The sequence below is a fragment of the Zingiber officinale genome, chromosome 9A (genome assembly GCF_018446385.1).
Source record: "Zingiber officinale cultivar Zhangliang chromosome 9A, Zo_v1.1, whole genome shotgun sequence".
NCBI classification, from domain to species: domain Eukaryota; kingdom Viridiplantae; phylum Streptophyta; class Magnoliopsida; order Zingiberales; family Zingiberaceae; genus Zingiber; species Zingiber officinale.
In genome coordinates this window covers 6,867,621-6,894,807 of record NC_056002.1, presented here as the reverse complement: position 1 = coordinate 6,894,807, position 27,187 = coordinate 6,867,621, and the positions used below count along the sequence as shown (strand labels likewise).

Below are 27,187 nucleotides of genomic sequence, written 5' to 3'. Positions count from 1 at the left end.
AGAAACCTAGTCAATAAGACTGTTCTACTTTTATTCAATAAACAGAACAGTCCATCCAAAAGGGGGAAAAATGGAAAAGACGAAAAGAAAAGAGGAAACTGGCAAGATGCCAAAGCCAACCAGAATACAACTGATTAGTTGAATAATTTAAATATCCAAGAAATTGCATTTGGTTTTATTAATTAAGAAATAACACATTACATTGTAGCAAAAAATTATTATGCTCACCTTAGACATTCCTCACCGTCTGTCACAAAGTGTCTAGGAGGTGAGAAATTTTTTTTCAGTCAAAAATTAATCCCTGCCCATTGTAACAAATAAAGGAATAACAAATACGACAAGCAAAAGTTGAATGCTAAGGCAGCACATTAGCATGCATAAGGGGGCCGATGAATATCTAACTTTCAAATAACCAAAAGGCAAATAGGAAGAAGTGCTCAACTTTAGGACCAACAGGAAAAGAACACCCAAAGCACCCGTGAAACCTACCCAGTCACCATTAAACACCTTTTCATATTTGAGAAAAAAAATCGCCATCAAGACCTGAAAAAAAATCATAACATTATTCTTTATAAACAACAAAAAAGCGAACGAATTTGAACCATACACATGAATATGGCCAATGAACCTCTATATTTTAGAAATGAGTCACAATATGTAACAGTTATTTTGGGAACAGGAAGTAGCCCTGTAAATTCTCAAAGCTAACAAACCAAATCCTTGGTACATCTCAAACGTCAAACAAAATGAAAAAGAAAAAAAGAAGAAAAATGAAGCCTGACAACAATGAAGCAGCATTTTTGCCAGGTGTTACAATAGTTTGCTGTTTTCCTTTGTTCCAGAAGGAATACTTGGTCTATTTGCAACAACAATTGCATAAACCTGAAACATTCTGAATGCATCCCGCAGTAAGATTACATCTCAAACAAACACTGAACCAAAACCTACTTGGCAAGTGGAACGAAACTTGAATTGCAAACCTTAACACAATATTCTTTATTTTGAATCTTCTGAATCTGTTTTTTTTTAAGCGCTGCCCTGATTAGCCCCTGATTAGCACTATAAAATTAACTAATTGACACAATTTATGAGACATGTAAAATTCAAAGTCATGCATCCGACTGCATGATTGTTCATCTATTAATGGTCTTGATCCTTGGAAAATATTGCTTTAAGTAGCAATCCCTGAAAAATAAGAAAAGTATAAGAATCGTAATAAGGGAAATGTTTTTAGCGTGCTGACTATAAACCAAGTTCTAACTCCTTTGACAATTTTGTAACAGCAAAGAAATGAAGAAGAAAAAAAAAGCACTCTGCTACACATGAAATTAGCTCAAGTGTCTCAATATTGACAAGTAATAACTGAGAAAAACAGAAGAAAAACTTTAGTTGAAACATACCCAAAAAAGGCAGGTATGACCTTAAGTTGCATACAAGTCATTTGTTAAAGATTGTACAATTGAAGTCAAAAGTTTCTACATTTACAAGAAGCATTGTCCATCTCCTCTAAACAGTAACCCCTTGAACCATATGGGAGCTCTTTAATTTCTTTTGAAGCACATTTTTCATTCTATGTCACTTCATATAAAGCTTCATATTGGAACTATGGAAGTAGGGAACACCATTCAACATTTGGTGAACCTTAGATAAATGGATTCCTAATCAACCCTCCCAACTGTGTCAAACACAAAGTACCTCCATTGACCACTTTTAAAATGAGGTCGACAAGGAAATCTATACTCAAAGTCAGATACTTAATCTGTATCTGAGTAACATAATTGCGTACTCTAAATATGTCTTAGAATTTTGTGGAGTAAAGTTGATAATCCAAACAAAACTGGAGCTCCAAGTGACATGATAAAACAAAGTTTTTTTTTTTTCAATGATCAAGAATTATTAAATTCAAGAAGGGATAATGTAATGCAAATGTTCCCATCCACTCCACGTGATGTTTGAAAGGAATAAGCCATGCAATATGCAAATCTAGATTTTGTTTGTTCCATGTAAATTATCTCCTAATATAGATATCATAAATGCATATGACTATCTGAATAATTGGGTAGAGCAATAGCATGAAGAACCAAGAAGTCCCCAAAGACCTATTGTTAAGAAGAGGGTGACTTTTTCATTCACATGCACACTACTGATTAACATTGCATCATCAGACAAAATGATTGGAAAGGCAGATGGGGCCCCAAGAAAACATTCCTAGAATCAATTGAAAAAAATAATCCACCTAAAACTAGCCTAATTAATGCTTTGGTCTGTTGTCATCTTTGCAATGGCATAACACTTTTATTTTGATGGAACTCATAAGTAGTATCTTCCACAGCTGACCTCTTAAATGGTGCTCTGATGATAAACAACACATTGACATTCCCAATTCTTGAAATGCAAATGTGGGCAATTTAGATTATGTACCACCAAGTTAAACTGAAGCTTGCATAGGATCACAAAGCAAGTCAATGGACCCATAAGGGCAATATAAAACCATTTGTTGGTTGACACAATGGCTTCCTCTTCTACTGATTTGTGTGAGGAATTCAAGAATTAAGATAAATGACTACATGAATCCTCTACCCATGACCATACTCAGGCAAGAACAAAGATCAACCCAAGGTAGCTGGAATATGACTTCTTAGATAAGGAGGGCTAGCTTAACAAAAATGATTATCCTATGGTAATTTAACGCAGCACTAACTTCTTTTAGTTGCAGAAAGCTTAGATGAGAAGAAAGTAGAGTTGTTAAAGAATGCCTTTTTCATTCAGAAGCTGAAACTTATTATTGTGACATGCAAGAATGCTTTTTAATAAAAATTTGAAAATCTTTAAGTGGACAAGGTCAGCAGGAAGAGCTGAAAGAATGAGTCCATTATTGTAAAGTTTGAAGATACAAAACTCTGAATATTAAGTCTGAAGGAATAGTGTAGAGTTATAAAAGAAAAGACTTCTAGTTTAGAAAGCTCTGATCTAGGCAAACAAAATGCATTGCACATATCAGCATCATGCTAAGGACCACAACTGGGATTGTAAACATAAAAAAGTACAATCATAAACAATCATTGTGAATATTCAGGAGTCACATCCCAAAGATACCAATGAGTCAGTTAATGCAGATATTTGGAAAACATGCCACATATGCCCACGTCCGCACAAGGCCAAGCATACCGGGTGCACAAAATGGAGTGGCAGGTTAATGAGGGATTATTTTTCACTGTTATATACATTACCATAAGGTTATGTGTCAAGGATAATGTATGTCTCAAGGCTAATGAGGGATTACTCTATGTCCTTTTCATATGTCCACTATCTGAGTTATATAATTCTGGAGCTTGAATTGTGACAAGGCAACTGTTGAAATGTAGTTACAACCTATGCTGTTTCAATCCTCATTCTACCATAATGAAATGGAGTGAAGTTGTTAGCATATTTGTAGTTAACTGATCCATAAAACCTGAATGTAATCTAGATGGTGGATTTGTTGATGGTTCATATCATATAATAGACAACTGAAGAAAACAATTATCCAGTTTTTGATAGGCCAAAAAATGTTAGTAAGATGGCTGAAATTGTTAGAATATTTATAGCTAACTGACCCACAAAATCTGAATGTAAAATGGGTTTGTGACATTTCATATCATATAATGATATGCCAAAAAAGGTTTGTTGTTTGGTGATTTTGAATGTTAATTATGTATGTTCCATGATACCATGAAATGGTCAATAAGCACTACAAATTCTATAATATCCATAGACGAATGTAGTAGGAAATGAGATTGGTCTGATATCCATTTATAAGCACATAGGCGCATGCATTTATACATCTACCTGAAAAAATAAGTAGCAATTTTTATTATAACCATCAAGACAAAGAGGATCATTATGTAATCCACATCTAATGTACAGAACTAATCAACCTAAAGGATGAAGAATTGAAACACAGTGTGCATCGAAATATTAATTATTAGCAAAGTGTTTTTGAGTAATGATATCACAAATTGACAATTTAATATTTATCCTGAAGCTTTGGGCTATATCATGATTGTACAACAAAAAAAGCTTATACAAAAGTAAAATGACTAGAGTTGAAAAAGTTACCTCTATCTGGTTGTCTATTGGTAATGCTATAATCACCCATGAAAGCTGCAGAGCCCTTGCCTATGATATCTGAAGGCACATTATCAAGTGCATAACCAAATGAACCAGAACCTCCAAATTCAGGAGACGAGGACCGCCAAGATGGGTCTTGCCAAGTTGGGTCTCCATAAACTGAACTGCCACCATAGAGTTCCGGATAGGTTTCTTCGAATCCACCATTTGATCCAACACGGGAAGCTTTCAAAGCACTAGGGCCATTGTTCCTTCCAGACCCCCCATTGATTAGATCAAAATTGTTGTCCACACCTCCATAACTAAGACTCCCACCAGTATAGCTTGAAGTGTTCCCCCCAACCTGAGATGAGATGGGAGCAGTGCTACCCCAATTTAAACTATTACTTCCAACTCCACCAAGATTCCCATTGCCATGAGTCATATACGCATTGGAAGTTGCAGCATTTGTAGTATAATTAAGGCCTCCAGTGCCCCATGCATTACGAGCCATTGAGCTAAAAAATGAATTAGTGTTTGCACTACCACCACCATAACCAATTGGACTGTTGAACCTAGTTGAGTTCCCACTGAAATAAGGGCTCAGACCACGTCCATACCCAATATTGTTGCCAAAACTGGAATTCCCTCCAAGGCTTGGGATCAAACTCGGTTCAAAATTCATTCCCATACCAAAACTAGGATTGTATGATGGGAAGGTATTTCTAGCACTACTAGGAAGGCCTAATCTACTATCCATCCTCATTCCATATCCACCAAATGAGCTTGGATTATATCCCTGAGTATAGCCATTAAGAAAGTTGTTTACTCTATTAAGACCATAGTTATATGCACCAACAGGAGAGCGCATATTGGGACCAGGGGAGAGTTCTTTAGGAACAGCTCTCTTGACCTCAACAGTCTTACCATTCAACTCGTGAAAGTTTTTATAAAGCACCTTATCCACCGCATCCTCTGAGTCATAGGTGATGAAACCAAATCCCCTAGGTCTCTGGGTGTTGTGATCGTACATCACTACAACATCAGTAATTGATCCAAACTGATCAAAGTACTTCTTGAATTCACTCTCTGTTATTGTAGATGGCAAGCCACCAACAAATATTTTCTTGGTACGACCAGAACCTGGAGAGCCATGGACACTACTGGCGCTTCGATTAAGGATCTGTTGGTCATCCCTTGGAACAGCCTTCTTAGCCTCAACCTGAGAAATTGATCGACTAAATAGTCAATATAATCAATTCAGTAACAATGTGCCGGTTAAATAGGGTTTGTCTGAAACCAAATCCAACAAACTGTAGCTACAGCCCATAATAATTTCACATCATATGCAAGGGGTAAAGGATATTGACATGTAGATCTACATGGATGCTTATGTACATATTAATGGCTGAAAATAGGACACAAGGTTAGACAATTACCATTCTGCCATCGATCATGTGTTTTTCCATGACAACTCGCTCAGCCACTGCTGGGTCTGAAAAAACAATGAATCCAAAACCACGAGCACGGCCAGTGTTCCGGTCCTTCATGATCACAGCCTCCACGACCTCACCGTAGTTTTTGAAGTACTCCCGGAGTCTGTCCTCATTAGTGTCCCAGGAAATCCCGCCAATGAACAGCTTCCCAAGATCCATCTGCATTCTCTTTTCTGCAAATTAAATGTTTTTAAGCTTCGATTGTAAAAAGTTGCTGTCAATGAAGCCCAATTTCATCAATTATAAACAAAAACGAAAAAGGTCAACATAATGTCCTCTCAATCGGATGAAACAGCGATTAAAAAATCACTTTGAAGTAGGTTATCGATGCGAATTAGATCGAATCAGACTTGAACAACAGTTCGGAGACTCCCCCAACTCCACCGAAAAATCCGGCAGCTTCGATGAGATTCATGAGAAGAGTGAGGTAAACACGTTACCCATGACGTAGATCTGGCCCAAAAACAGTCATCGAAGAAAGCTCTAGATCGACGTTCGATCAAATCAGACCGGCCAAATCAAAATCCAACACCGCGGATGAAACAGCACCAAATCCACCGGAACAAAATCACACAAACCTGATTGGATTCAGGTACTCCAATCCGGCAAAAAAAAAAAAGAAAGAAAAAAAAACGAAGAAGAAATCGCAACTCACCGATCTGAAGCTGGTGCGTCAGATGCGAAGGCGAGAAAGGGATCGGAGGGGCGCGTCTAAGATCTGCGAGGCGGCATCGCGGGGTTCAACAACAAGAAGATCGCGATCGCCAACCGGACAATCTCCTCCTTCTCTCTGCTCTCCCTCCTAGATCAACCGATCGACAACAACCGTAAACAAAGAAAGAAATAAAAGAGGGAATCGTTGGCTTTAATGCTCGCTTTTTCTTCCACCGTTTCCGCCCAACTCATCCAACGGGAGATGGAGAAGGGAGGCAGAAGAAAGGGTGGTGGAGGTGGAGCTGTTGTTCACATCCAATCCAATCCAATATATATGTGTATATAAAAATCTATCTGGCTATCCAAAGAGGAGGAGGAGGATGAAGAGAGAGCACATGCTGGAGAGCGAAGGATATATAAAGAGAGGAAGGGAGAGAAAGGAAAGGGGTGAGATGTGGGTCGTCGTGTGGTGTGTAAAAAATGGAAACAAAAGTTGGTAAGACCATTTTTTTGCTCTTTTTTTATATTTTCTAATATTCAAAATTAATTAAAGGTCAATTTAATTGGAAAATAAAAGCCTCTCCTCGTTTCAAAATTAATTTGAAGCTGGATTTATTTTTAATAATAAAAAACATTTTTTTAGTTTATCTAAGTTCTCACCTAATTTGTGATGAGATAGAGAATATTTAAATTTATAAAATTAATTTTAAAAAATATTTTAAAAATAATCTTAATACCATGATGTATCAAATAAGGTAGATGAATATGCATTTTCTTTAAATAGACATGCGATTTTGAAAATGTCTAGTCGCTCTTCTTTTACTGTTTATATAAAAATTACACCTAACATCCCATCTCTTTTATCTATTTCTCTCTTTTGCATCTCTTTATCCTCTTAGGATGGTAAAATGATTAAAATATGAAGTGTTGCGATATGAGATCTTGATGTTAAAATTTGCATGTATAATTTATCTCTTTCGTATTGATTTAGGGATAGATTAGCAGAACGTTGGGGAGCGAATCACCTTTTGCTGTAAAAGAGAGTTTCCACATCTCCTTTGTATATCTTTTCTCTATTTCTCTTTTTCCCTGCAATTGAGATTAATTGAGTTTATCAATTTTCTCTTTTATATATAATTAAAAGAATCTTTTCTCTTTAGCCGGTTAGCACGTGTTGAATTTCAAAAATTATCAATACAATGATAAAAAAAAATCCAAACAAAATTATTTATGCGTTACCGATTTCCTTTTTACTGTTCATCTGAAAAAAAATTTCAAATCATTTTTTACTGTATTTCTGATTTTCAAAAATCAACAACACGATAAAAGTGGTTTGAGATTTATACTCAATAATATTAATGATTTTTAAAAATCAATAACATAGTGCTGCTAAAAAAATAACATATTGACATAACAACAAGAAAATCAATCCTGTGTTATCGATTTTCAAAAATTAACAATATAATAATACAGAAAATCAACCTTGTGTTGCTGAATTTTGAAAATCAGCAATACAACGTAATGGTGTTGATTTTTAGAAAATCAATAATGTTGTTGCTAACTTAAATTTTGAGAGACATAACTTTTGATTGGATTGAATCACGGGATGCACATGTAGTTATAACAGTTATGGTTTCATAATTGTTATAATTGTTGACACCTTGACGTTCGCTAGAGGGGGTGAATAGCGTCTCACCCAAATCGTCGCTTCCTACGCTTGTTAGTGCACAGCGGAAACAAAAATACTAACAAACAAAAGCAAAGCTAACCCTAGAAAACAATAAACAAGAAGCAAACCCAATGACACGTTGTTTAACGTGGTTCGAAGATGAAGCTCCTACTCCACGGCTGTCCGTAAGGTGGACGATCCCGATCCGTCGATGGATGACTCCCCGGAAAACCTCCGGCTAGCTCGTGTAGTTCCTTGTGGGTGGAGAAACTTCGCCACAAACTCTCACCAAGGACTCTTGAGAAGCTGGGGCACTTGTAGACTACTAATAGGGGTTAACCACCTCTATTTCGTTAACCTTAATCAAGCTTCCAATGCTTGGTTATATAGGTCACAAGTTAGAAAACCCCGCCTACGAGTCGACTGCCAAAACATGCAGCCGACTGCCTTTCGTGGAAATTCGACTGATGAAACCACCAGTCGACTGCTACAGTATTGCTACAGTAACGCTACAGTACTGCTACAGTACCCCCTAATTCTAGGATTTTACCCCGAGTACATTCACTCAGCACTCGTTCTCGCCCGACCAACCTAGATCTAGCCTGCTAGCCTCCTTCATCAGCCTTGCGTCCCTCGGATGCCTCCCCATCCTTCACGTCTTGCCTTTTGGAGCTTCCATCGGCCTTGTCATTGTTGTCGGGTCTTCCTTTGCCAAGAGGTCGCGCCTCCGGGACTTCATCCATTGTCAAGTCACACTTGGACTTACGTTGCCAAGACTCATCCTTGGACTTTCCTCCTTTGTCAAGATCACACTTAGACTTTCCTTGTTGTACTTGTATCCTGCACACTCATAATACATATCAAATACAATAATAATCCTAACTTAAACCTTTACCTAAACATCAAAACTTAGGGTATCCAGATTGCTCCAACAATAATATATTACCATATAAACTTTGAGAGGCAATAATTTTTTATTAAAATAATAAAAAATTATATTGTGTCCTGTGTTACTAATTTTCAAAAATCAGCAATATCATTTTTTTTTTTTTACTGTGTTGCTAATATTTAACAACACTGTGTTTCTTATTTTCGTAAATTAGCAATAGTATGTTGTATAAACTTCAAATAATTTTTTAAGATGGTGTTCGATTTTTAAAAATTAGTAACACAATGAAAAATGATTCAGAATTTGTTTTTATGAACAGTAAGAGAAAATTAACAATACAGACCTTTTTTTCGCCATCGTTTTACTAATTTCGAAATTCAATAACATAGGGAAGATTGCTGCCAAAGAGAAAAAAATTATTGAATACATGCATACAAAAGAGAGAAAAGGGAGAAAGATTGTATGCAATTTTGTCAGAAAGTATATGTTATTTGGATATTTTCAAAATCAGATACATGTTCTGGAAAAACACATGTTAGTTTGTTAAATCGCTGTTTTAATAGACATATTTTAGAGAATAATATTGGACTTTTCTATTAAAATTATTAATTGTGTTTTTTTATCAATCCCAGAATATATTCGGATTGCAGCTCGAATCTAGCCTTAATTTTAAAATAATTTTAATCAAAATATTAGATGAATTAAAATATCAAAATATTTTGACATAAGTATAGATGTGCTATATTTCTTGTTTTAGTTAAAAATAAAATAAAATAAAACAAAACAAAATAAAACTATGGTATGTATTAAATTTTTAGATAGATAATTGAAACTGATACATGGATTAAAATATTTTTAAAATAAATGGTTAAAACCAAATTAAATACCTCATGCTTTCATAATTTTTTTTTTAAAAAGTGAAAAATATATATCTTAATAAAAATAATAAAATATGGGACATTCTGTGAAAAAAAACTGAAATCTAGTAGCGCATTTTAAGAAACCTGCTAAACATCTAAATTCTGCAGAATTTGAAGTGTAGATTTTCTTTCTATTTGAAGTACGTAACCAAGGTCTCTCTTAGATAATTATACAGACATATCCTTCTAATAAAAAATTATTATCAATTCTTTGTCATTTTTCACGTTTAACAATTTTATATTATCAGAATTTAATATGTTTAAGTGTATTGATGTTTTTCTAGATTAATTATAGTACAATTTTAATATAAGATATTATTTATTAAGTTATTAGATAAAATAATTAATTTTATAGGTAAAATTTGCGGATTTTGTTTTAGGGGTGCATTGACAATACAGAGTAACTCTCTATAATGAGATTTCTAGTGGCTCACCAACAGAAGCTTGCACCTTGTTCAATGAATGAATTATGTTTTTGATATTGGCCAGGTTCTCAAATGTTAAAGAGGGTGGATCGTAGGAGGAGGTAACACAGATGGAAATATTAGTCTTTTGGAGGCTGATTAGAGGAGGATGAATAATCCTATAATTAAAAGTTGATAATTCTTTTACTTTCTACTTTAGCAAAGACAAACACATAATAGTTAATAAAAAAGAATGACATAAAAGTAAGAGAAAATTCCAAGTTTACTTTGTTACAATTTAGGTGGTTATTAATCTAAGACAATAAAAAACTCCACTAATATTCTCCTTTCAAGTAGGCGGAGTAGCCTCTTACAATTGTTGAAGGCATTAACACTTAAGACAAGAGTTAGAAATTAATACAGAGTGTGTTGTACATGACTACTGGGATCAGAGCTGTATTTATATCCCTGATTGGGGTGCCTGGACATAGATAAAACTTTATCCGCATCGCAACGGATTGCGACAGCTCACGAATTGATAAGTTTTCTGGTTTGGGCATTTGGACTAGGTCCAGGCGTCCGGACCGGGCTGAACTTCTATCCGCGACACCATCGAGCCGAGGCGCCCTCAGGCTGTCCCGAGGGTTCGGGCGCTTGGACTGAAAGTCAACAGAATTGTTGACTTTTGGTCTGGGTCTTCCGCTTTGGTTCTGCTCGCTTGAGTTTGAGTCTTCCGCTCCGACTTCGCTTGCTTGAGTGATTTTGGCCATTCGAAATAGGGCTCACCCGAACTTATTTTCTGGTCTTCTCGAGCAATCTTACGCTCTGGCTTTTCATCCTTCGGAAACACCACGTGCCTCCTCATCCGCCAGCGTACTCTTTCGCAGCGCCTCATTCCTCGAACGCATTGAGCCCATCGACTCTCTCCCATGTCGTCCTTCTCGCTAGCTGCGTTTTTCGTTCGACTTCCCGTGCTCCTAAGTTTCTGCACACTTAGACATAAGGGTTAAACCACAATAGGACCTAACTAAACTTGGTTGATCGCATCAAAACTATTATGTGGTACTTACAATCTTCTCCTTTTTAATGTGAGCAACATAAATTAAGTTAGGGTAAACAAACAATAAATAACAGTAAGATAATAAATTTTATAATTAAATAATGTGAAAAAATTAATGATACCTTCCTTAGATTTAATCTTCATTTCTCCTCCTTTAATCATATTAAAAATAGAGGTTTTCCATGATAATAACTTGAAATAAATGTAAAATAGGGTTAAAAAAAACACTGATTATCTTCCAAGAAAAAAAAATCAAGAAGTTTAAGTTTCGCAAATATGAATTTTTATGATTTATAAACTATTTTTAGAAAATTAATTTAAACATTAACTAAGATTTAAAAAAATTTTAAAAATTTTTATAACGGCTGAACAGACATATTTAAATTAAAGCATATATAAAAATTTTCATAAAAGATTGAAATTATTTTAAGCACCAACAAATTCTTTTTGACATAAATACATATTTTCTAAAAAACTTTAAAAATAGTTATTAATCTCGTGAAATTTTTCTGAAAATGTATAATAGTAAGTAATTTGCAGATTTTTTTTTAAAAATAAATTTTCAAGAATTTTTAATATATAAAATTCTTATTTAGATAAATAATTTATATAAAATTCAATAATGATAAAAAAAATTTCAAAAATATTTTTTTGGATGGATAATATGATGAGTTTTCACATAAAAATAAATTTTACAAAAATTAGCTTTGTGAAATAATTTAAAATTTAAAAATATATTTAAAAAAATAAAAAAATAATATAACAGTAAAAAATTTTAAAAATATTTTCTTATTTAAAAATTTTAAATAATTTAAAAATAAGGCATGCATAAAAATTTAATCTAAGCATGTTTTTGGAACTCAATATAAGTTTCGACCTACTGAATTAATTATAAATTTTCTCGGTACATATTTTGGCAATAACTTTCTAATTTGGCTCTTAAAAAATCATAAGTACCAGTTTAGTCCTTTAAATTTTAAATTTCGATGAATATTTGAACATGCATAGTCATTTTTCAATTTCTCTATTTGTTCTTTTACATTTTTATTTTCAATTTTTAAATTATCAAAATCTTCCAGTCTACATGCATTTGCTAAAGTTAATTTTAACTTTGTATTTTTTTTATATAAATTAAACATTTTTTTAGAAAGCATTTTAATGAAGTCAAAAAGTTCTTCCGGGAATCGGGAACATACCTTATTTGTCATTATTATTTACTTGCCCGATGCTCCCCCTTCATCGCTACTTTCTTCTGAAGACTTTCCCCCTTCATTAATGCTCATCTCGGAAGAAGTTTCTTTGTCTTCATGTAGTTACTCGTCTATTAGAGTTGTTCCGACAATTTCCTCGATTTAAGATTTTTCTGATGATGACTCGGTGTCCATCGAGGAGTTAGATTCAGCTTCTTTTGATTCTTCATGGAGCTTCAAGAATTTTTCCCAAAATTCTTTTGTACTTTTGTAGTTGTCGATTCTGTTGAGATCTCGAGCTGCCAGAACACTCAGAAGGTGGAACTTAGTCTTACCATTTGCCGTAAAATCGTTGCGCTGCTTTTCAGTTCATCGATGCTCCTCAAGTTCTTTTCCTTCTTTGCTTTTGGGCATTTCAAAACCATACTTAATTGTTAGTAAAATATTGAAATTGGTTTTAAAATATATCTCCATTCGACGTTTCCAAAATGTGAACTCTCCCTCGAACACTAGTGGGTAGATGCTAGCTCCGGTCATCTCTTGTGCTTTGATCGGCTGTTAGTCCTCTTAAAGCGGTTGGGCTCTGATACCACTTGTTGGTCCCTTGGAGGCCGGCTAGAGGGAGTGAATAACCCTGCAATTAAAAGTTGACAATTCTTTTACTTTCTAATTTAGCAAAGACAAACACACATTAATTAATAAAAAGGAATGTTGTTAATCTAAGGCGAAGAAAAACACATATTATTGTCCATTTTGGGCCTAAGCGCTCATGGTTTTGCTCTTGGGCTTTACTCAAAAGGCCTCATGCCAATGGAGATATCTTTCTCTTATAAACTCATGATCTTTCCTATGTGTTTTCAATGTGGGACTATGTTTGTAACCTTGCAACCCCAACAATCCCCCCCTTCCCACATCCGATCCTCGACCCACCAGGTCTTCTTGCCCCTCGATCCACCCGACCTACTAGGACTTCCTGCCTGGTGTTTGGTCCTCTTGATCTGAACATAGGAGCCCCTACTTGTTGGGTTTTTCGAGTCATAAAAATCACTTTTTGCGTTGCGGAAACCCCGAAACCTCCATGCCACGGATCCGTGCGAAGAAATAAAATTTCGAAAAACATTATGAGTACGAGTTTCTTACACTAGTTCTAAACTAGATCTACAAGGAGAAGGTATTTACCCTTGATGCGAAGCCCTTCGCAATCCCGCTCGTCTTCGGTTCGCCGGATCTCGAAAGTATCAAAGTAGACACTTCTCTATATGTATCCATACAAGCAAGAGATGGAGAAGTGTAATGACCACCCTTCTTACTACTACTCTCTAAGGGTGACCGTTACTTAACTACTATAAATTCTTACTTAACTAGTATGACAAACTGTACTTAACTTTTTTCCAAAAAACTTAAAATTTCGGCAGAGTGTATGCAGTATAACAGGACTAAATGCAATACAATACTGACATGCATATATAACACATAATAACATAAACCATACACACTATATCTCAATGCAAACACAACAGTATCTACTTATTAAATAGAACTCATCTCAGAATGCAATCTAAAACAAGAATGAACTCAAATGACATGGAGTATAAAATACATTCTCAAATGACATGGAATATAAAATGCATCTCAAATGTTTCTTATCCACTAAAACATGAAAACTCAATAACATCCCAAGTCTCTCCCATAGTCCTGACATCACACACCATCCGCACCTCCTCGTCGCATTCCTTTGCTATAGCTTTTCCTTTCCTTTATCTGCAGTAAGAGGAAATGCAAATTATAAGCAAAATTACTTAGTAAGCGCTATCTAACTCACAAAACTCGAATATGCATGTGAATATACAGAAATCTAAAACCTGAATGCTCAAAAGGAAAACTACTCATGCTCATCTACAAGCAAAAGAAACATACTGAAATGCTAAACATGTAAAACAAATCTATACAATCATGCTAGCATAAAGAACTAAACTTACTGAATTTTAAACACTTTCTGAATCTTATTTCTCTTGTTTAAAAACTTATACATTAATACTTCAAAATAATAATCAACTTCTCTTGGGTCCAGGCTTAGTACCATCTTATGCGCGTTCCCTAATAGGTTGGGGTAATGAGCCACCAATCCTAAAAGAGTAGACATTGGTCTACCAGGGCCAAGACCTTGGAATTGGACACCTGGATTTGTTTAGCGACAACCTTGGAAGTCGGGTACTAGCCTCTTCAAAGTAAAATATCTTATTATCTTAATTATTTCTTCTTTAAATGCCTTGACATTTTAACAAGCACCTTGTGTGTCAAAATCCCTAAAGTCTTGACTTTATGATCTACTTAAGGCCTTGGCCTTTTTCTTTCTTTTCTTTATCTCTCTTATACTTGTTAATACCTCTAATAAAAGAATGTCTCATACAAAACTGCACTAAAATACTTATTAACATTGCACGGAAATGCTTAACAGAATTGCATGGAAATACTTAATAAAATTGTACTGAAATGCTCAATAAAACTACATACTATGCTAATCAAAATTCTGCATACTTTGCTAACCAAATTCTGCATACTGTGCTAAATAAAATTCTGCATATTAAGCTAACAGAAATCTGCATACTGTACTTATAAAAATCTGCATACCATACTTATCAAAATCTGCATACTACTAATAAATTTCTGCATACTATATCTGTACACTAAATTTCAACATTTACCAATCTATCACAAGATTCCAGCAAGTATAAACATGTTCATAAAGAAAATTCTAGTACTACTAAACTGTGCTCATAACTCTAACAATGCCAACAACTAACTTGTTTCCAGAAAGAGTTCAATCTAATACATCTGTACAGGAATGCAAACCGAGCCTCTTCCATGGAAACAAGATCTGTAGCAAGAAAGGATCTCAACTGCATACTTATTTAACAGGGCTATCCTTTTTCATTGTAGCAAGGACAAAAAGAAATAGAAAAACATCGGAATGCTGCACATTGGTTGTGCCTGTGCAATGAGTTAATCAAGGAAATCTAAATTGAGATGCCACATATTTCAACCATTTTATGATCATTGCCTAGCAACAAGACCAAAACCGCAAGGCTAATTGTGAGCTGATCGTGTCCAATGATATAACAAAGAAAAGTTAAAATCTGAGATGCTAATTAATGTAACAAGGAAGTCTAAGTTTAATATGCTAACTTTAAGGGTTGCTCCCTTCATTGCAGCAAGGAAGAACATGAATAAGTCTAAAACCAAGATTCATGGCAGCATGCTCTGAAACTAGAGAAGGAAAGCAAGAATTCGAAGCTACTCCTACTACAGGTGAGAAGCAACTTACATTGGCATTCTTGGTCTTACAATCGAAGCAAAGGAGCTGTTAGGGTTCCGAAGATGTGCTTCCTCAACGATCTCCTTGTATCCACTTGCTCTTCTTGACAAGGGGATCACGAAGGTATGAAGACCTCACGGAGAAACACCCTTGCCGGCCACCGGAAGTGATGCCCTAACCCTGCTGCGTTTTCGCCTAAGACGAGAAGCGCCGACGTGCCGCGAGAGAGAAAGGTGAGGTAATTTTAGGTCACGGGAATAAATTAAGCTCTCCCTTAATAACTCTCATATCCCATTACCAACTACTTCTTAAATAAAAGTCGCTCCTTTCTTAATCAGCAACATCTGCTTGGACACTTGGTCAGCCGGATTCGCTTAAGAGTTGGCTCGACCGGAGGTCTCCATTTCGAATCTCGGCTTGGACATTATTTTTGTCGAAACTTCTTTCATTTAGTAAAAATACCAAATGACCTCCAAAAATTACATAAAAATACTCTAAAAATTTCTAAAAATCTCTAGAATATTTCTATAGCATTTTTAAATATTTTTAAATACTATTAAGACTCGAAATGAGGAAATTTAGGTTGTTACAAGAAGAACCTCTAAGGATGTGTTAGCAACCTTAGAGATCAGTAATGGAGGAGAGGGAGAGCAAGAAGAAAATTAGAGAGGAAGAAGATGATGGAGTTACTCACACAAGCACACAAAAATGCACTTACTACACATCAAAAGTGGCTAGCCACTTTAAGGGGAATTGTAACCTCCATGGGATGCCAAGAGTCACAACTCTTGGTAACTCCCATGAGGTGGCATTCCACTTAAGCAACCATGATGATGTGGAGCATCATCATTGGACCACTTAATGCCAACTCACCAATGAGGTGGAAAATGGTCAAGTCAAAATTGACCCTTCATCTTCCTCTCAAGTCAAGTCAAACTTGACCACTTCTCTCCCTTGGTTGATCTAATCTAACCATTGGTTCAAGTCAATTTTAATTTAATGAATCTCTATTCATTGAATTAAATTAATTAGATGAGTCTAAGTCCAAATTAGACTCACTTAACATAAGAACCAAATTGAGTCCAACTCAATTAGCTCAATTTGGATTATTCTTAATCCAATTTGGTTGATCAGATGAACCTAATCCTTTAGGTTCATCAAATGAACATAATCTCCATCTAATTACCCTTTGTGTGTGACCCTATAGATTCTTATAACATTGGCAATGCTCCTAAACCAATTTAGAAGCATAAGTAATGAGCGGTATCTAGCAACACATCATTACTACCCAAGTTATAAGAATGTTGAGATCCAACATCATCTTATGACTACTAATTGTGACTCCTCACAATATATGACATTGTCCTTCTATCCTAGACATCTAGATTGATCAATATGAGGCATAGACCGTGTCATCCTCTAATCAATCTAAATCTCGAACTCCAAGTAGACTCACTCGATCAAATGAGCTCAATATCTTATATTGACTCATTTGGGCATGACCATGCACTTAGTGGTCTCACTCTATCAAGAATATCGATGTCTCTCTCGTTATATAGGAGGGATAGATCCCATCTACATCACTCACATCCCTCCGCATAATTTGTTACATACCCAGTAATGACGTTTATAGTCCACCCAGTTACGGGTGACGTTTGACGAAACCAAAGTACGTAACTCCTTATGTAGGGAACCATGGTGACTTCAGGTCCAAGGACTAGTAGTCATACTAATAGCCACATGAGAAAGTATATGACACTCATATAACAATCCATGATACTTTCTCATGGCGGGTCATTCAGTATATATTGTCCAATGCATACCCATGTGTCAACTTGATATCTCCATATCCATGACTTGTGAGATCAAGTCATCGAGTTGACCTACATGCTAGTCTCATCGTATTAACATTGTCCCTGAATGTTAATACTTGACTAGTAATGATTAAGAGTAGTGTTCCCTATATCATCTCACTATCGATTCAACCAATCGATTGATATAGGTAAGAACCTTCTACTCAAGGACGCTATTATACTTAGTTATTTGGCACTAATACAAGTAAGTATAATAACCAAAACAAATGTCTTTATTTATATACAAGAATATGATACAAGGAGACCATACAACAATCATCAAATGATTGGCTCTAGGGGTCTAACTAACAATCTCCCACTAGTACTAGTGCCAATCAGTGTAGGCTCTAAGGCCTAATGACCTAGTGTGACCATCATGCTTTCTCTATGCCAAAGCCTTGGTCAAGGGATCTGCGATGTTAGCCTCTGTGGGTACTCTGCAAATCTTCACATCTTCTCTCTCGATAATCTCTCGAATGAGATGGAAGCGTCGTACTTTGTGTTTGGTCCGCTGGTGTGAGCGAGGTTCCTTATCCTACGCAATTGCTCCATTGTTGTCACAATAGAGCTCAATAGGGTCAGCGATGTTAGGAACCATCCCAAGTTCAGTGATGAACTTGTGGATCCAAACTGCCTCGTTTGCTGCTTCTGATGCAGCAATATACTCGGCCTCTGTCGTAGAATCAGTTACTGTGTCATGCTTCAAACTATTCCAACTCACAACACCACCATTTATACAAAACACGAATCCTGACTGCGATCGATAATCATCCTGGTCGATCTGGAAGCTGGCATCACTGTAACCCTTTACAGCTAGCTCATCATCGCCTCCATATATCAAGAAATATTCTTTAGTCCTTCTCAAGTACTTAAGAATATTCTTGACCGCTATCCAGTGACTTTCACCTGGATCTGACTGGTATCTGCTCGTCATACTCAAAGCATACGAGACATCAGGACGAGTACATAGCATGACGTACATGATAGATCCTATGGCTGAGGCATAAGGGATCTGATCCATGCGGTCTCTCTCCTCTCTAGAAGAGGGACCTTGAGTCTTTGAAAGACTCACTCCATGTGACATCGGCAGAAATCCCTTCTTGGAGTTCTGCATGGCAAACCGTAGGAGTACCTTGTCAATATATGTACTCTGACTTAGGCCAAGCAACCTCTTAGATCTATCTTTATAGATCTGTATGCCTAGAATGCGGAATGCTTCACCTAATTCCTTCATTGAGAAACAAGTCCCTAGCCAAGTCTTGATAGACTATAGCAAAGGGATGTCTTTCCCAATGAGTAGTATGTCATCCACGTACAATATGAGGAAGACAACTATGCCCCCTACAACTTTCTTGTAGACACAAGGTTCATCTTCATTCTTGATGAAACCAAACTGTTTGATTGCATCATCGAATCGAAGATTCCAGCTCCGAGAAGCTTGCTTTAGTCCATAAATGGACCTATGCAGCTTGCATACTCTGCTAGTATGCTGTAGATCTACAAAACCCTCAGGTTGTGTCATGTACACATCCTCGAGTAGGTTTCCATTCAAAAACGTGATTTTGACATCCATCTGCCATATCTCATAGTCATGGTATGCTGCAATAGCAAACATGATCCGAATGGACTTAAACATCGCTATTGGAGAAAAGGTTTCATCATAGTCAATACCATGAATCTGCTTGAAACCTTTAGCTACCAAGCAACCCTTATAGATAAGTCCATCCATGTCAATCTTTCTCTTAAAGACCCACTTACGCCTTATGGGTTTTACCCCTTCAGGTGGATCAACCAAAGTCCATACTTGGTTAGTGTACATGAATTCCATCTCGGATCTCATGGCTTCTAGCCATTTATCGGAATCTGGTCTCATCACAGATTCTTGATAGGAGGTGGGCTCATCCTCTATGAGCACAACTCCATCATGGTCAGACAAGAGAAATGAATATCTCTCAGGCTGACAACGTACCCTATCAGACCTGCGAAGAGGTATGTCTACTTGAATTGGTTGTTGTTCCTCAACTCCTTGTGGAACAACATTATCCACAACACTTTGTGATTCCAGTTCAACTTTCATCGAGGCTTCAGTGCTATTGTTCGCATCTTGAACTTCTTCAAGATCGAACGTACTCCCACTAGTCTTTCTAGAAACAAAATATCTTTCTAGAAATATCCCAGTCTTAGCCACAACTACCTTGTGTTGACTGGGAATGTAGAAGTAATATCCCTTCGTTTCCTTGGGATATCCAATAAAATAACACTTGTCGGATTTGGGTCCAAGTTTGTCCGAGACTTGACGTCTAACGTAAGCCTTACAACCCCAAATCCTCATAAAAGACACCTGGGCATCTCTCCCAGTCCATATTGTATATGGTGTCTTTATTACAGCCTTGGATGGAACTCGGTTGAGTATAAAGACTGTCATGTCTAGAGCATAACCCCAAAGGAATGTAGGAAGATCTGTGTGACTCATCATAAACCGTACCATATCTAATAGGGTACGATTCCTCCTTTCAGATACACAATTCCATTGTGGTGTTCCAGGAGGAGTGAGTTGGGATAGAATCCCACACTCAGCTAGATAGTCACGAAACTCATGGCTAAGGTATTCCCCACCTCGATATGATCGAAGTATCTTAATACTCTTGCCAAGCTAGTTTTGTACTTCATTCTTGAATTCTTTAAACTTTTCAAAGGATTCTGACTTATGTATCATTAGGTACACATAACCATATCTACTGAAGTCATCAGTAAATGTAATGAAGTACCTATAACCACCTCTAGCAGCGACATTGAAAGGGCCACATACATCACTATGTATAAGACCTAACAAGTCAGTCGCTCTCTCACTGTGTCCACTAAAGGGAGTCTTGGTCATCTTGCCTAGTAGCCATGACTCACATGTCTCATATGATTTAAAATCAAATGAGTCCAGCAAACCATCTTTATGGAGCTGGGATAAGCGCTTGTCATTTATATGGCCTAAGCGACAGTGCCAGAGATAGGTTTGGTTCATGTCATTTGACTTGAACCTCTTGGTACTTATGTTATAGATAGGGCTCTCAAGGTCTAGAATATAGAGTCCGTTCATCAGAGGTGCACTACAATAGAACATTTCATTTAAATAAACTGAACAACATTTGTTCTTTATAATAAAGGAAAAACCTTTCTTGTCCAAACAAGAAACTGAAATTATGTTCTTAGTTAAAGCAGACACATAACAACAATCATCCAACTCTAGTACAAGCCCAGAGGGCAGAGATAGAAAATAAGTCCCTACAGCAACAGCAGCAACCCGTGCTCCATTGCCTACTCGTAGGTCCACCTCGCCCTTCGTCAATCCCTGCTATTTCTCAGCGCCTGCACATTAGTACAAATGTGAGAAGCACATCCGGTATCTAATACCCATGATGAAGAAATAGATAGATTGCCTTCTATAACATATATACTTGAAGTGGAAGTCTCACTTCTCTTCTTCTTAAGATCTTACAGGTAGACTTTGCAGTTCCTCTTCCAGTGCCCGGTCTGACCGTAGTGGAAACAGGTAGCATCCTTGGCAACCCCTCCTTTAGGCTTCAGTGCTTTGCCTTTGCCCTTGGCTTGGGACTTTCCCTTGCCTTTAGGTTTGCCCTTGCCCTTATGTTTTTGAACCATCAGAATAGAGTTGGGCTTAACCTTCTTAAGGTCGAGCTCAGCAGTTCGTAACATACTAAGCAGTTCGGGCAGTGACTTGTCAATTTCGTTCATGTTGTAGTTCATGACAAACTGACTGTAGCTCTCTGGCAAAGACTGCAAGATCAGGTCAGTGGCAAGCTCTTGGCCAAGTGGGAATCCCAACCTCTGTAGATTCTCTATGTACCCAATCATCTTGAGTACATATGGACCTACGGGAGCCCCATCTGATATCTTGCACTGAAATAGTGCCCTTGAGATCTCAAATCTCTCGTGTCGTGCTTGTCCTTGATATAGTTGACGAAGATGTTCAACCATATCATAAGCACCCATTAACTCATGTTGCTTCTAAAGCTCAGAGTTCATGGTTGCAAGCATAAGACATGACACATCTAATGCGTCATCTTGATGCTTCTTATAAGCATCTTTGTCAGCTCGCGTGGCATTGGCAGGAGGAACCTCCGGAATGGGTTACTCCAGAACGTACAGTTTATGTTCTTGGGTGAGAACTATTCTCAGATTCCTGTACCAGTCCAGGAAATTTGCTCCATTGAACTTGTCCTTGTCAAGGACAGAACGCAGAGAGAAGGTGTTCGTGTTTGACGTCATGGTAATCTACAATAGAAAAATACAGAAAATAAATAAATATCATATTCTAGTAATCACTTAATTAGGCCTTTTAATTAAATGATGCTCCCACTGAATTCTATAATTCATGTGGGACAAGATCCACATCATACTACGCCTTGAGTTAGCTTTGGCTAAATCGCCCAAGACTTAGTATGATCGGTAGGTAACTAATTTACCAATTACATCTCTATGCAACTCTTGTTTATAGGATCAAAATCCGCATTTATATTAAAACTCGAGTTAGCTTTAGCTAATACACCCAAGAGTTAATATAAACGTGATTTTTGTCCTATATTCCAACCATTGGATAATGCCTACAGTCAAACTCGATTTAACTAGTTGTACTCAATCAAATTGAGTCTCTACTCACCCATGCGTTGATAGGCGGGACCAAGATTGTCCCTCTGTACCCTACGAAGATAATATGTGTTGCTATGCTTTGGCAGATTCAACAACAACATGTGATCGAGGTAGTAATAGGTATCACGGCATGGTAGGCATTAGAGTTGACGCGATTTAGATCTAATCTAATCGACGATGTGTATCATATACGCGATTTAGATCTAATCTAATCATTAATTTTATATAATATACATGATTTAGATCTAATCTAATCGTGGTGCATCATATAAGCGATTTAGATCTAATCTAATCGTTATGCATCATTTACGCGATTTAGATATAATCTAATCGTCGAGGCGCTAATTAACTACTTTACTAGCATGCATCAAATACACACACAAAAGAAATTAATTATACTATTTGTGATTAGTCATGGCCCTACTACGATCTTCTCAAGCCAATGAGAAGATCGGATGGTCAACCTAGAGTCAACAGCTTCTTCAAGCTCCTCCCTTTAACCACCTTGTGTTGCTCGCGCCCTCCTCGTAGCTCTGTCTCAAGTGGACCATCCACCGGCTCATTTTGTATATTACAAAAGGGTGAAACTTGAGTTACATTCGAGTCTAAACTATTTACAACAAGAATATAAATGAAGGAAGGCATGACGCGCAGGTCACGAATCAAATACAACACGCACAATCATATAACGGCACGCAGGCCGTATTATGAATTACAACACTAATATTCCAATCAAATTGGGTCTTTTTAGACCATGACCATCACAAATTATACATAATTCTAAATTATGTAATTTCCATAATTTTCTATAATTTTAATACTATTTTACAATTTTTATGAGTAAAGAATTCCCGGCGGTCCCGATTAGCAGTTTTCGGGCGCAATCGCGGAACGAATCCCCTTGCGGGGTTAGGGGTAGTACCCCTACCCGCGATATAACTATCGCGAGTGTTCCTTAGCGATCCTACAGCGCCTTAGCCCGCTGTCCCGAAACTTTTTGGGGCGAAACCTTGTCGTTTCGGAAAAATCTTCTCGGTAGTCGAAGCCTACAAGTGTCTAAACACTTGTGCTTCACTTCTACAAGAAAATTACCCATAAAAACTATAAAATTAGAAAATTCACAGAAACTTACAGATCTACTACTTTTCATAAAAATACAAATTAAACTCGTACAAGACTTCACACGTGGCTCTGATACCACTGTTGGGGTTTTCGGGCCGCAAAAACCGCTTTTTGCATTGCGGAAACCCCGAAACCCCCATGCCACGGATCCGTGCAAAGAAATAAAATTTCGAAAAACATTACGAGTATGAGTTTCTTACACTAGTTCTAAACTAGATCTACAAGGAGAAGGAATTTACCCTTGATGCGAAGCCCTTCGCAATCCCGCTCGTCCTCGGTACGCCGGATCTCGAAAGTGTCAAAGTAGACACTTCTCTATGTGTATCCACACAAGCAAGAGATGGAGAAGAACCTCTAAGGATGTGCTAGCAACCTTAGAGATCAGTAATGGAGGAGAGGGAGAGCAAGAAGAAAACTAGAGGGGAAGAAGATGATGGAGTTACTCACACAAGCACACAAAAATGCACTTACTACACATCAAAAGTGGCCGGCCACTTTAAGGGGAATTGTAACCTCCATAGGATGCCAAGAGTCACAACTATTGGTAACTCCCATGAGGTGGCATTCCACTTAAGCAACCATGATGATGTGGAGCATCATCATTTGACCACTTAATGCCAACTCACCAATGAGGTGGCAAATGGTCAAGTCAAAATTGACCCTTCATCTTCCTCTCAAGTCAAGTCAAATTTGACCACTTCTCTCCCTTGGTTGATCTAATCTAACCATTGGTTCAAGTCAATTTTAATTTAATGAATCTCTATTCATTGAATTAAATTAATTAAATGAGTCTAAGTCCAAATTAGACTCACTTAACACATGAACCAAATTGAGTCCAACTCAATTAGCTCAATTTGGATTACTCTTAATCCAATTTGGTTCATCACATGAACCTAATCCTTTAAGTTCATCAAATGAACCTAATCTCCATATAATTGCTCTTTGTGTGTGACCCTATAGGTTCTTATAACGTTGGCAATGTTCCTAAACAAATTTAGAAGCATAAGTAATGAGCGGTATCTAGCAACACATCATTACTACCCAAGTTATAAGAATGTTGAGATCCAACATCACTTTATGACTACTAATTGTGACTCCTCACAATATATGACATTGTCCTTCTATCCTAGACATCTAGATTGATCAATATGAGGCATAGACCGTGTCATCCTCTAATCAATCTAAATCTCGAACTCCAAGTAGAATCACTCGATCAAATGAGCTCAATATCTTATATTGACTCATTTGGGCATGGTCATGCACTTAGTGGTCTCACTCTATCAAGAATATTGATGTCTCTCCCATCATATAGGAGGGATAGATCCCATCTACATCACTCACATCCCTCCGCATAATTTGTTACATACCCAGTAATCGCCTTTATAGTCCACCTAATTACGGGTGACGTTTGACGAAACCAAAGTACGTAACTCCTTATGTAGGGAACCATGGTGACTTCAGGTCCAAGGACTAGTAGTCATACTAATAGCCACATGAGAAAGTATATGACACTCATATAACGATCCATGATACTTTCTCATAGCGGGTCATTCAGTATACATCTCCAATGCATACCCATGTGTCAACTTGATATCTCCATATCCATGACTAGTGAGATCAAGTCATCGAGTTAACCTACATGTTAGTCTCGTCGCATTAACATTGTCCCTGAATGTTAATACTTGACTAGGAATGATTAAGAGTAGTGTTTCCTATATCATCTCACTATCGATTCAACCAATCGATTGATATAGGTAAGAACCTTCTATTCGAGGACGCTATTATACTTAGTTATTTGACACTAATACAAATAAGTATAATAACCAAAACAAATGTCTGTATTTATATACAAGAATATGATACAACAAGTCCATACAACAATCATCAAATGATTGGTTCTAGGGCTCTAACTAACACTACTTTCTTTGTTCGAGGTCAATATTGTACCCACATGGCTCAATTAGACCATAGCTCTTGTGCACAGCCGGCAGTTAAACCTTCGGGTAGTCCGGGCTCTAATACCAATTGTTGGATCGAAAAAAATTTAGATATCTTCACAATTGCATGATATTGTCCACTTTGGGCCTAAGCCCTCATGGTTTTGCTCTTGGGCTCTACCCAAAAGACCTCATGCCAATGGAGATATCTTTCTCTTATAAACCCATGATCTTTCCTATGTGTTTTCAATATGGGACTATGTTTGCAACCTTGCAACCCCAACAACTACTTGAAAATCTCCAGTAATATTCTTGACTGGGGCGCCTTGAAGGGTTTCAAACACTTAGACGCGGTTAAAAATTTATCCACATTGCAACGGATCGTAACAACTGGCGAATCGATAAGTTTTCTAGTCCGAGCTCCTAGATCAATTATGGGCACCCGGACCAGGCTGAACTTCTATCCACGACGCCACCGAGCCTAGGCTCCCCATGCTGTCCCGGGGGTTCGAATGCCTGGATGGAAAGTCAACAGAAATGTTGACTTTTGGTCCTGGTCTTCTGCTCCGATTTTGCTCTCTTGGGTCCAGGTCTTCCGCTTCGGCTCCGCTCGCATAGGTGATTTCGGTCATCCAGAATAGAGCTCACCCGAACCCATTTTCTGACTTTCTCGAGCAACCTTCCGCTTCGGCCTGTCGTCCCTCGGAAACGCCGCCCGCCTCCCTCTCGTCCGCCAGCGTGCTCTTTCACAGCGCTTCATCCCTCGGACACATCGACCCCGTCAGCTCTCTCCTATGTCATCCTTCTCACTAGTTGTGTCTTTCGCTCGACTTTCTGTGCTTCTAAGTTCTTACACACTTAAACACAAGAGTTAAGCTACAACAAAACCTAACTTAACTTGATTGATCATATCAAACTACTATGTGTTACTTACAATCTTTCACTTTTTGATGTGAGCAACCCAAATTAAGTTAGGTTAAACAAACAATAAATAACAGTAAGGTAATAAATTTTGTAATTAAATAACATGCAAAAATTAATGCTACCTCCCCTTAGACTTAACCTTCATTTCTCCCCCTTCGATCACATTAAAAATAGAGGTTTTACATAATAATAACTTGAAATAAATATAAAATAAAGTCTAAGGTTTAAAAAAAATACTATCATTCAGAAAAAACCAAGAACTTTAAGTTTTGAAAATCTGAATTTTTTAATTTATAGACTATTTTTGGAAAATTAATTTAAAAAATAATTTTAGATTTGAAAAAAATTTCAAAATTTATATAATAGTTTAACAGGCATATTTAAAGTCGATATAAAAATTTTCACAAAAGATTGAAATTATTTTAAGTAGAAACAAATTCTTTTCGGTATAAATACATATTTTCAAAAAAAAAAACTTAAAAATAGTTATTAACCTCGTGAAATTTTTTCTGAGAATATATAATAGCAAGTAACTTTACAAAAAATAAATTTTTAAAAATTAAATTTTCAAGAATTTTTAATATTCAAAATTCTTATTTGGATAAATAGTTTATATAAAATTCAAAAAATTTTAAAATATTTTCTTGGACATAACATGATGAGTTTTCATAGAAAAATAAATTTTATAAAAATTATCTCTGTGAAATAATTCTAAATTAAAAAATATGAGTTTTAAAAAAATCATTGAAAAATAATCTACGGTCAAAAATTTTAAAAATATTTTCTTGAAGATAGAATATGATAATCTTTCACAAAAAATAAAGTTTAAAAAAATAACTCTATGAAATATTTTTAAATAGAAAATTTTATTTTTTGTTAAACAATTCATAAAAAATAAAAAATTTTCCTATAGATAAGTGACGAAATTTTCTTTCTAGAAAAATTCAAATTTTAATTAATTTCTAATTGAGATTTTATAAAAAAATATTTAAAAACATTAGA

The 27,187-nt window shown here is 36.5% G+C and overlaps 1 protein-coding gene across 1 annotated transcript; it reads right to left on the bottom strand.

The window, feature by feature from the left end:
* Positions 1–611: 611 nt before the first annotated feature.
* On the bottom strand, positions 612–6,638 carry LOC122019994 (heterogeneous nuclear ribonucleoprotein 1-like). The gene is made up of 4 exons (XM_042577672.1): positions 6,241–6,638; positions 5,529–5,758; positions 4,099–5,311; positions 612–1,185 (listed from the first exon to the last, which is right to left on the bottom strand). Exons 2-4 carry the CDS (start codon positions 5,748–5,750, stop codon positions 1,172–1,174), a joined length of 1,449 nt encoding a protein of 482 aa, XP_042433606.1. The 5' UTR covers positions 5,751–5,758; positions 6,241–6,638; the 3' UTR covers positions 612–1,171.
* Positions 6,639–27,187: the final 20,549 nt, after the last annotated feature.